Source organism: Ostrea edulis, chromosome 4, assembly GCF_947568905.1.
Source record: "Ostrea edulis chromosome 4, xbOstEdul1.1, whole genome shotgun sequence".
NCBI lineage: Eukaryota > Metazoa > Mollusca > Bivalvia > Ostreida > Ostreidae > Ostrea > Ostrea edulis.
The window spans coordinates 14,122,177-14,134,340 of NC_079167.1; the positions used below are offsets into that span (position 1 = coordinate 14,122,177).

At 35.2% G+C, this 12,164-nt stretch overlaps 3 protein-coding genes across 9 annotated transcripts in view; 2 read left to right on the plus strand and 1 right to left on the minus strand.

Moving 5' to 3' along the window:
• The window catches only part of LOC125670150 (glucokinase regulatory protein-like), a 29,722-nt gene extending 28,516 nt beyond the window's left edge, over positions 1-1,206 (plus strand). For all 3 annotated transcript variants that reach the window (XM_048905141.2, XM_048905140.2, XM_048905142.2), the window contains one exon: positions 843-1,206. In XM_048905141.2, the coding sequence (XP_048761098.2) occupies positions 843-968 (126 nt within the window). In that variant the 3' untranslated portion in view covers positions 969-1,206. The remainder of the gene's footprint in view (positions 1-842) is intronic.
• LOC125670354 (solute carrier family 17 member 9-like) overlaps positions 1-12,164 on the plus strand; it is a 960,148-nt gene that overhangs the window by 907,497 nt on the left and 40,487 nt on the right. The window lies entirely within an intron of this gene.
• LOC125660671 (uncharacterized) overlaps positions 2,279-12,164 on the minus strand; it is a 174,793-nt gene continuing 164,907 nt past the window's right edge. For all 4 annotated transcript variants that reach the window (XM_056161979.1, XM_056161981.1, XM_056161978.1 and 1 more), the window contains 5 exons: positions 11,914-12,164; positions 9,349-9,529; positions 6,419-6,575; positions 2,697-2,873; positions 2,279-2,587 (listed from right to left, as the gene is read on the minus strand). The exon at positions 11,914-12,164 is cut by the window's right edge and continues 81 nt beyond it. In XM_056161979.1, coding sequence (XP_056017954.1) covers positions 2,447-2,587; positions 2,697-2,873; positions 6,419-6,575; positions 9,349-9,529; positions 11,914-12,164 — 907 coding nt within the window. In that variant the 3' untranslated portion in view covers positions 2,279-2,446. The remainder of the gene's footprint in view (positions 2,588-2,696; positions 2,874-6,418; positions 6,576-9,348; positions 9,530-11,913) is intronic.

A 12,164-nucleotide genomic window follows, 5' to 3' on the forward strand; every position in this document is an offset into this window, starting at 1 on the left:
CTTACTTACTACTTACTTAGGCCCGTCGTTCCGTGAGGAACAAAGGCCATCAACGACAGTCCTTCCACTAACACGATTCTGGGCTGCTTTTGCTGCGTCGTGCCAGGTCATGTCCTGCGCCTTCAATTCTGCCTCCGAGTCACGCCTCCAGGTGTTTCTTGGACGTCCCCTCTTTCTCTTGCCCTGCGGGTTCCAGGTCAGGGCCTGGCGTATGGTGCTGAAAGGTGGCTTCCATAGGGTGTGTCCAATCCAGCCCCACTTCCTTCATCCGAGAGGGGTGGAGGACGTAAATAATAGCTTGTGAACGTCTCTCCTCCTATGTGGCTTATCCAATAGACTTGAAATTTTGTACAATGCTTCAGTGCCATTTGCAGATGTGCATATTATAGGGACAGGAGGATCCAATTGTTTTCCTTAAAGTTATAGTGGATCTGAGGGGTGGAGGGTGTAAAATAGTTTGTGAACATTTCTTCTATGTGGTTATGGGAGTTCATAATGTCCAAGTTCCTGCTCATGCTTTCTCCTCCATACCATACAGTACATTAAGGGGAGGAGGTTTCATTTGGAGCACTTCCAATTTGGGGAGACATTAGTTTTTCCTAAAAACAATCTCTAGTTTTCTATTAATTTTGTTTGGAAACAACTGGTGTACATGTATTTAGCATGGGAGAAAGTCTCATGACCATCAACCTGAAAATAATGGGAGTCATTTATCAGTTATGACCAACATGACTCTGAAGTATCCGTGTCAGATACCTTACAAAACAAAGTCCATAAAAAAATTAAGATATGATGAAATTTAGCCACAAATCACTGAAAGTATTTTATGTCTTTACTTTCAGGTTGTACCCCGAGCTTTGTTGTCAGCCATTCTGCTTTGCAGTATATCAGAGTCTCAAGAACTGTTAGACAAAGAACCAGTGATACAGAGGGTTATATCTCGGACACTGTCTGGAGAACAGAAGTAGAAAAAGACTATATTTCTTTCTAGTAAATCTTGCCACTTTTTATGTCTACTACAGTTGGTGTATCTGTATTGCTTATAATCAGGTATATGTATTTTAACACAACAGTCCCTAGAATAATTGATTACCGGGTATAGAGCTGAATATCATGTTTACTCCAATCAAATGATTTCATTTACTGTGATGGTCATTGTTTTATTATTTACATGTTTTATGATTGATTTAAAACCTTGGAAAATTATGACTTCTTTTTGTTGTTCTTTTTCATATTTTCTTGTAAGATTTGTAAATTTTCAAGGTATTCCCTAATGAAAAACAGCTTCAGTGTTTACTTCAATTAAAATTTCAAATGATTACCCCCCCCCTCCTTTTTTTATGCCCCCGAGATTGAAGAAGATCGGGGGGGGGGGGGGGGGGGGGGGGGGGTGGGGGGGGGGGGGGGGTGGTCGTCCGCATATTGTTTTTGTCCTGTCTGTCATTATGTCTGAAACTTTAACCTTGCCAATAACTTTTGAAGGGTAAGGGATAGAGCTTTGATATTTTACACGAGTATTCCTTGTGACAAGACCTTTCCGTGGGTAGCTTTGATATTTTACATGAGTATTCCTTGTTACAAGACCTTTCCGTGGGTACCAACATTTTTTACCCTGTGACCTTGATCTTGGAATTTGACCTACTTTTTGAAAACTTTAACCTTGCTAATAACTTTTGAAGGGTAAGGGATAGAGCTTTGATATTTTACATGAGTATTCCTTCTGACAAGACCTTTCTGTGGGTACCAACATTTTTGACCCTGTGACCGTGACCTTGGAATTTGACCTACTTTTTGAACACTTTAACCTTGCTAATAACTTTTGAACAGTAAGAGATAGAGCTTTGATATTTCACATGAGTATTCCTTGTTACAAGATCTTTCCGTTGGTATTGAACCTTTTGACCTTGATATTTGACCTACTTTTAATTTTTTTTTTACATTGGTCATAACTTCTAAATGGTAAATATTAGAGCTTTCATATTGTACATGAGCATTTCTTTGACAAGATCTTTCTACTGATACCAAGATATTTGCCCTTGTGACCTTGGCCATCTTCAGGGGCATTTGTGTTTCACAAACACATCTTGTTTAATGTGAACTGGAGTGAGAGTGTTCATGAGTAAAAGTGTTTGCAGAGAAAGTAGGTAAAGAGATTCAATGTACCCTATTTAGTGAAAATTCTTCTTATAACTTGGATAATGGTAGAATTACAAAATTTCACATTCCAACAAATTCACTATCGTACCCTAATGTATTATGTAGCAGACAAAAACTGAAACACAGAAACACGATTTTATTATGAATATAATATTGACATGTACATGAATGAATAAAAACTGGATTCTCATGGCTTTGAATCTTTCCAGACCATTTACATTATTACAACATATTATTTACAGCACTTCCAAAGGCTATGATCTGTTTATAGCCTTACTGGTCAGCAGTTTCACAGACACTGGTTATTTGTCGACATTTCTTCATGAACATATTTCACCAGAGCCTCCATTTTACTGGTGTCTTTCTGGGTTATTGCCTTAATGTCAAAAAGTGCCCCGGAGGACTCCTTCAAGATTTTCATAGATGCACCCTGAAACCAATGAGAGAACATATGAAGTTAGTTAATTTTAGCCAGCATGTTAGTTTAACTTCAATTTTCTTTTGAAAAAGCAATCCCAAAATGCAGACTCCAGACTTGCCTTGGGGAATGACAACATTTTGAATCTGTCCGACTGGTACATAATGGCTCGTTTGTCCCAACTTATCCCAAGGACTCTGTTCTTGAATCTTTTATACTCTGATGCCATGTAAAAAGTAATCTTCCTCTCTTTGAACAAAGTTTTCAGGTTCTCGGAGCTTGTGGAATTAAGTATGTCCTGTTAAAATAAACACAAAAGTGAATATAAATACTCTATTCCTCAGGACATTGTATTCAGTATGTTGTTGCTATTACAGAAATATTTATGTATAATGATATTCATATGTTGTGCTACTTTTGAACTAGCATCTGGGGACCTCGACTTTTAGGGGACAATATTTTCAGTGGAATCAGCAGCGTACGAGAGTTTGGGGGAAATATGATTTTATTCCCTCAAATGAAAAATTTGAAAGTTATGACTGTTGTCTCCTGTAGAACAAATTCACACATAGAAAAACATTTCTAAGCATGAAAATCAAGATTGAATTAATTGAGAAAAGTAACTATTAAATTATAGAATTTAAATGATGTTTTGAACTAGCTACCCTTCTGGAGGCAATTTTAGATTCCCTACCTCTATCTATTTGTATGGCACAAACCGAGAAAATCATTTTGGATCCAAAACTCTTGCTTATCGGCACCAGGACATGGGCGACTATATGTGTTAAGGTCTTTGAAAGACCAAAACCTCTACCCCTGGGATCATGAAATAGTTTTTCATAGATGTGCAGTTGTAGAGAAGATTTTTGAAAATTGGTCAATTTTTGCCTCCTCCCTGAGGTCCAAGGGGTGCAGGAGTCCTGAAATTTACAATTCATGTCCCCCTTGTCCCAAAGATGCTTTATACCAAATTTGAAAAGAATTGGAATGGTAGTTATCAAGAAGTGAAAAATGTTAAATGATAACTACGGACGCAGACCAATAGCAATAGGTCACCTGAGTGTCTCAGATGACCTTAAAAAAATTCAATACCATGATTTTCCTTCGAGCAATTATATTTTGTAGTTTATATATCCTCTTTATCCATATGCTAATTATTTTATTCATTTTTCAAAATTAATTTCCTTACTTTTTATCTCGATCTAATTAAAATTAGATTCTTTGATCTGCTCATGTATATCGCTACACAAGAATCTAACGAAATCGCATAAGGAGGTCAAATCTAGTGACCTTTTAATCATATTTATGGATATGTTCATCCAATCAGAGAACTCTTTATATTTGCATTCGGTAAACTATAAGTTCAGGACAACAACAATTATGGCGACCGACTATTGGTGCACATTATAAGTTTTGAAAGATTGCAAGATTCAATCTTTGAGAGGAACAGAAAGATGTGTTAATAGCTGTGCTGAATAATAAAGAATGTACATAATGTATCATAGCAGTTTTTCCTAACCCCCGCCCCGGTAATTAATCATCTGTCGAATCACATCAACCTTTTCCTCTGTAAGTTTTCATTTCAATTTCTGCAATTTCTTGATTTGAGAGTTTCCTTCACTGTCGGTCTCTCTTACAACAAATGAAAATCCACATAAACAACAAATATTTGTCAAACTATACTCTCTTTGAGGTGTTCTCAGCGTGTCTGGCACGTTGTTGATTACCGGAATACTTCGGTAGCTATTAGTAAGAATTCAATGTTCCAAATGACCCGAGTTTACACCATCGATTTAATAGCCAATCCTTGTGTAGCGATATAAGTGAGCGGATCAAAGGATCTAATTTTAATTAGATTGTTTTTATCTTGCTTTTGTTTTTTATCATAATATATTCATGTTTCATTCTAAAATCAAAACAAATAATTTGTTTGTATGAAATATGTGCAAGTTTCAAATGTATATATAAATTAATGTCTTCAACTTGAACAATAAATAAAATTACTCCATTTTAGTTTTGTATTTGCTATTTGTATACTGTTTTTTGATTGCCTTAAAAGTTAACAATGCAAGCATGCTATGCTTGTGTTCTGCATTATAGTTATATATATTGTATAGTTTCTCCAAGTTTAGATAACTATGTTTAATCACATGTTTATATGATGGAATGACTGTATGGAAAATACAAAATCAATAAGGCTTCTAAACGGTTTGCTGATACATTTACTGGAAACCTAAAATAGTCTTAATGGCACCAAGAAGTAGTCACCGAATTTTGACACTTGTGTCGATGAAGTTTCTTGTTTCATGTTATGTATTTTTTTTATCAATGCTATTGTATCTTTTAAACAAGAGGCCCATGGGCCACATCGCTCACCTGAGTCACCTTGGACCATATTTAAATATTTTCCCTATATTTTCGCATGTAAAACTTTTATCCCAGGAGCCATGATTTTTGCAAACTTGAATTTGCACTATGTCAAGAAGCTTTTATGTAAATGTAAACTTCTTTGGCCCAATGGTTCTTCAGAAGATTTTCTCTATATACTTGTATGTAAAACTTCGATCCCCTATTGTCGGCCCCATTCTACCCCCAGGGGCCATGATTTTAACAAACTTGAATCTGTACTATATCAGGAAGCTTTCACTGTAAATGTAAACTTTTTTGGCCCAGTGGTTCTTGAGAAGAAGACTTTTAAAGATTTTCTCTATATATTTGTATGCAAAACTTTGATCCCCTATTGCAACTCCATCCTACCCCCGGGGGCCATGATTTTAACAAACTTGAATCTGCACTATGTCAGGAAGCTTTCATGTAAATTTCAGCTTTTCTGGCTCAGTGGTTCTTGAGAAGATTTTTAAATGACCCCACCCTATTCTTGCATTTTTGTGATTATCTCCCTTTGAAGGAGGCATGGCCCTTCATTTGAACAAACTTGAAAGTCCTTCACTCAAGGATGCTTTTGGCCAAGTTTGGTTGAAATTGGCCCAGTGGTTCTGGAGAAAAAGTAAAAAATGTGAAAAGTTTACAGACGGACAGACAGATGACGAACAGGCAATCATAAAAGCTCACTTGAGCTTTCAGCTCAGGGGAGCTAAAAACTCGAATTGTTTTAAGCACAAAAAGTACGATAAAAATTTAGAAAATGTTGAGGGAAATGCCATCTGTTTTTAAATTTGGAAGTACTTGTTGGTTATGCTTGGTAAAAAGACTTAAAATACAGGTGCATGACTCGATATAACTCAAAGTCCATGGGACTGCCGATAAACTTTAAGGGATCAAGCAATTGAGTTTTAAAGTTTGTTAAATCTGAAATTCGCAAACCAACTGATACATTTCAAATCTTATACTAACAGATTGCTTGGTGCTACCTAGTTCTTGTGTACAAAGTTCTTGAGCGATACTTGCCATACTGACATTGTAACACACTCTGGTTCAATTCGTGTTATATCATAAAGTAGTTGAAATTGACAAGAAAAGATTGTGACTTTGAACTAACCTCAACACCAAGAACAAGATGTCCAATTCTATGTGTATCCAAAGTTTTTTTTTATACAAAATATCTTATTTCTATGTGTCCAGTAAATGTGAAATATTAAAGAACCCAGCAGATTCTGTGTGTTTAAGAGGAGAAGCCACTTGGGGTTCCATATGAGAATTGTGTCTCAATGTCAAGCCATTTCTGATTTTCTTGTAAGAATATAAATGTTGATGTATTTATATTGGAAATCAAATAGATGTTTCAATCATCTATTTTATTTAAAATGTCAATATTGTTCTGCATTTTGGTCCCTTTTTGCACCTATACTAAAGCAGTACTCACTGCCCTGATCTGGTACTAACCAGCTTTGGTGACAGCAATAATATAGCTTTATGGCTGTGTGTTCTGAATGGGTATGAAGCTGCAAAAGGTAGAATGACGGCTGCATCAGAATCGTTCACTGTCCTCCACACCTCTTTTATCATAGTTGTGTTGATTAACTTTACGTCCATGAAATGTCTACAATGGTAACATTAATAGTGGTACACTATTCATTCAATTGTAATTGATTTTAAAGTGTAGCATGTCTGATTGGAGCCTATAAGATGCATGAACCCAATACAATCTCTAGGACAAGGCCCTAGCTGGTATTGAAAATGGCAAAATTTTATCAATGAAAAAAGTTGTATATGAAATAATGTGTATTTTCAATTATTTGTTCAAGTTTAAAGACCCAACTTTGAGTTAACGCCCCCAAATTTTACCTGTGTCGCGATCAATGATAAGCCGCTGGTCAATCAAACTTTTAACAATAGAGCTTAGATTGATTGACTTTTGCAGCCTTACTGGTCAGCAGTTTCACAGTCTACAGCTACCTGAGAAAGATGTTTTGATAACAATCATGGCTAATGATGACCGGCAGTCTTCAGATCTCGAGGAAAGCCCCAGTATACCTGAGTTTTGATAGCATTGACTCGCACCTAGAATATTTTAATTTCTAACGTCCCCTATACCATGCAATTTATCATCGTATTTTCTCTCTCCATCTTTATACATGTATTATAGATTAAACAATCAGAAATCAAACAATAATAATAAATTTTAAAAAAAACCAAACAAACATAAGTTATTGGAATATTTTCTATTAATGATTTATTGTGGCTTTATATTTATAAAAACATGAACAATTCTTTATTGGCGCAGCACATCAACATGTATAATGGTTATATTGCCCATACGTAGAACTGTTACAGTAGTTTAAAAAATGCTTCTGTTTGAGATACCACATGGATTATAAATTACACAATCAGAAATCAAACAACAGTAAAAAAGCATAAATAAGTTATTGAGATATTTCTATTTATAATTTATCACGGCTTTATATTGAGAGAGAGAGAGAGGGGTACTACTGAACAGAGTACGTTAGAGTACGATAGAGTACTTTAGAGTACGCTAGTAAAATTTCAATATTTAATGCAATTCAATTGTTTATTTGTATGTATACCACTTAAATAAAGATGATTATAAAATAAAAGTGCAATATTTGTCAAAAGTATTTGGTATTTTAGCGATATTTTGACCAGAAAACATTAAATGTATTGAAGATTTACGACATCCCGATCCCGATTATTAGTAGTTTGTTTTGAAAAAGTATTAAATTTGATCGGGATCGGAATCAAACGGTAAACTTTAACTTACAATAATTCCTAAAATAATGAAAACAAATACAATATATTTCAGATATACATTTATTAGGTTAAACTAAAGTAAGAACATCTACGAACAGCAGTTAAATTGCATTAAATTATGAAATTTTACTAGCGTACTCTAAAGTACTCTATCGTACTCTGTTTAGTAGGACCGGAGAGAGAGAGAGAGAGTGTGTGTGTGAGAGAGAGAGAGAGAGTTACTGAGATATTTCTATTTATAATTTATCAGGGCTTTATATTTATAGAGAGAGAGAGAGAGTTCTATTTATAATTTATCACTGTTTTATATTTATAAAGATAAAGAGAGAGAGAGAGAGAGTTGTTGAGCTATTTATAATTTATCACCGTTTTATGTTTATAAAGAGAGAGAGAGAGAGAGAGAGAGAGAGAGAGAGATGTGTAAAACTGTAGCAATAATATAGATGAAATAATATGGCATGGCAATAGTGTTGCATACGTATGACAATAATTACTCATTTAGTCAATGATTGAGAGTAAGGGAGAGAGAGAGAGAAAGGGGGGGGGTAGACTAGCTATGTGTCAGCTTTTGTTTGGGATACCATCGTTACACAAACACTACGTCCACAGAAACCCTAAAGAGAGAGAGAGGAGGGGGTGTATACTTCGTGTCAGCTTCTGTTTGGGATGCCATCCTTACACAAACACTACGTCCACAGAAACCCGAGAGAGAGAGAGAAAGAGAGAGCTACAGAAACCCTACAGACAGCCCATATTGAGGGGTATCTTGACCATTCTTCATTTGGTTGTACATGTACACAGATCTACTTGGATTTATTCATTCTCTCGAAACATGGATATTTTACCTACTACACCCACGACACCGCGAACTCCCAGGACACGCCGGGTAATATTATATTTAGGAAATTATTTATATACGATATATAACAATTTAATTAGAAGTTTTAAAAAGCAAAGGTTTAGAAATGGGCTAAACCTGTCATTTGCAATACATAAATATGACCAAGTTTGAAGGTTTACGGGAAATAGAAATGCGGTATGCATGTAGGTAGAAATTTTAATTATTTTTTTATTTGCACAAATCAAGACACTAAGCATAATTTGTAATAACCTGAGAAATTTCCTGTGTATATCATAAAAATATACACAACAACTGATCTCTTGGCCGGGTAAATTCCAGGTAAATAACATTGACCATGGATAAGCTCCGCCCACATTCAGTCATCCATGGAGCAACCGTACGGTGTGTTTTTTTTTGGGTCTTTAAGGATAAGAAATCCACCAGAGAAATTTGATATGGATGAAAAATGGAGAATATGTGCAATAATATTTTGAAATTGAAAACTTCCAAATTCAAATAATCTGAATTTTTTTCAAAATCCCCTTCTGGACTCGAATCATGATCTACAGATCAGCAGTCGACATGTTGACTGACTGAGCTACCCAGCCAGCCAATCAAATTTAAAAGGAATTTACAGATATTGCTGATATCTATATTTTCATTGATGTTTTAAAAGGAAGTTGGCCATTATTATTATGATGATTATTATTATACCACCTTAAATCTTGAACATTTAGTGCCCCCTTTCTGCACTTATACTTACTGTGAAGGCTCTTTGATGGTCTTACTCCCTGTGCTCAGCAATCCAATACGTGTGTCTGCAAATCTCCTCGCTATGGACTGAACGAGTTCAATTAGCAGAGACCCTAGATCTTCTGTTACTTCTAAAGTCTCTGGAACAGCTAGGACCATATCCACTGGAGTGACCGTCAGCTCAGATCTCACTGTAGAAAAATACATGTACTGTCAAATATCAAAGAACCCCAATAAGAGGCCCATAGGCCTTAATGGTCACCAGAGTATCAAACAATAATGACCTTACAATGAGGACATGCAGTTTAGTCTTAGGCAGTCTTTGTATCGAGTGTTAAGGAATAAACAGTATTTTCAAAGATGTAATTCTGAACCATATAACCCTTCCCTGAGGATATAGCCCTGACCAAGGGATTTATGTTTCACAATTGTAGTAGAGGACTAATCATACACCCAGATCTTAAGCTAAATGATCAGGAGTTTCAAGGATATTTAATTTATGATTTATCTTCCCCAAAAATCCTGACTATAATGGAGACATGAATTTTGAAAAATTGATGGTAACAGGCCTTTATGTTCAATACAACTATGCATCAAGTTTGTTTCCTTTCATGTTCAAAAGTAAAACATGGATTTCTAAACAAAGCATGCCCACCCAGAAGGCAAAACCCCCAACTCAAGGGCTATGTTCATAGTTTCACAATTTAGCCCTTCATGATCTATACAAATATGCACCTAGTTTGTTAAGGAAGACCAACACATCAAAGGAATTTGGTATGGATGAAAAATGGAGAATGTGTATAATAATATTTTGAAATTGAAAATTTTCTTATTCAATAAAAAAAAAATGCAGCTTTTGTAGAAAGTAATCTGAACAAATTCAAAACCCCTGCTAGACTTGAACCTGTGATCTACAGATCGGTAGTCAACACGTAAACCAACTGAGCTACCCAGCTAGGCAATCAAATTAAAAGGAGTATACAAATATTACTGATATCTATATTTTCCATTGATGTTTTAAAAGGAAGTCAACCATTATGAAGATGTCGTATACCTCCTTAACTGGATGTTCAGGAGTAATTTTAAATGCATTTTTGCTGTATGATCCATATTGTACAACCCTTGGGCCTGAACCCTTCACCCTGAGGACATGAATTTCATGTTTGCTAGAGTTATGCGAGTAAATAAGAATTTTAAACAAGATGTGTTTGTGAAACACTGATGTCCCCATATGGCAGCAAAATAATTCTGGTACCCAAAGGAAGGTCTTGTCACAAGGAATACACATGTGAAATATGAAAGCCCTAACACTAACTGTTCAAAAGTTATGACCAAGGTTAAAGTTTTTCAAAAGTAAGGTAAAACTCCAAGGTGAAGATCACAAAGTCAAATATTTTGCTACCTAAAGAAATGTTTTGTCAGAAGGATTAAAAGTGCAATATATGAAAGGCCTATCACCAACCATTCAAAAGTTATGGCCAAGGTTTTTCAATAGTATGTCAAACTTTAAGGTCAAGGTCATAAGGTCAAAAATTTTGGTACCAAAAAAGTCTTGTCACAAGGAATAAACAAGTGAAATATTAAAGCCAAGTATAACCATCCATCCAAAAATTATGACAAAGGTTAAAGTTTTTGCAGACAGACAGACCAAAAAGTCCCCAAATCTTCGATTAAAGGGGCATAAAAATTCAATGCATTTTTACTATAAGATTAATTTAGCCCAGGTGTCCCAGCAGCCAATGGTCATGAATTCAAAATTTAGATAGAAGCCTTTATGCTAAATTTAACCTAGTTTATTTGCTTGATGTTCAGCAGTAGATATGAATATTTTTAAACATATATCACACAGCCACACCCTAGTGACTGAACTCTAGCTGACTTATGAAACATGAATTTCATAAAATATTGGCTACTCTTATCATTTCTTACCAAAATCTTTGCCATTTTTTAAATCTTTAACACAACATAAATTTTGAAAGATAAATCTATAAATTTTATGTAATACCACATATCTGAAACAAGATATTCATATTTAAACAGCAAGTCATTTTCTCAAAGAATATTGCATTCATGTTTACGATATTACCTTATAAGGATATACTGTAGATTCCTTATTTTACGCGAGTACTTAATATAGCAAAATGACATGTAGACGTCAAATCGCGAGAACATATTCGCGAATGCTCTGTTGATCAAGAGTCCTTACATGTATTTTAGCAATGTAGAAATAACAGAGAGTAATTTCAATTTGCGAGTGATGCTTCTTACGAAATTATGCAATAATAAATTCTTCACATATATTCAGGAATTTACAGTAAAAATTATTGACCAACTTTTATTGGCAATCACTTTTATTTGACGTGTCAAATAACAAATATAAATCTCAATCACGAGATATATTCACAAACAAACGTATGCAGCAACAATCCGATTAAAAGACAGATATTTTTAAGAAAGGTAGTGGTCACAAAGACAATGGATATTTCTCTCACGAAAACAAAACTTGGCTTACAGTAGAAGTGCAATTTCTAAGATCTTAATTTTCACAGAAGAACGTGACTAACAGTTGACTCACAAGAATCTCTGTATGGATTAGCGATATGATCCTGCTCCTTTGCTTGATGACAATACTTGGGACCACTGAGTGCGTAAGACTGGAGAAATTCCCCAACTTTCTGCATCATTACTCCCTCGGGGGTTTTCCAATCTGTTCCTTTTTCAGCATCTCGATTTCCCAGCAGCCCCAGTGTTTCATTTCTGAATCCTGACGGAAGTGTCACACTGCATCGACTACGAAGTCGATTGGTATAGAAAGCCAGGTTTATA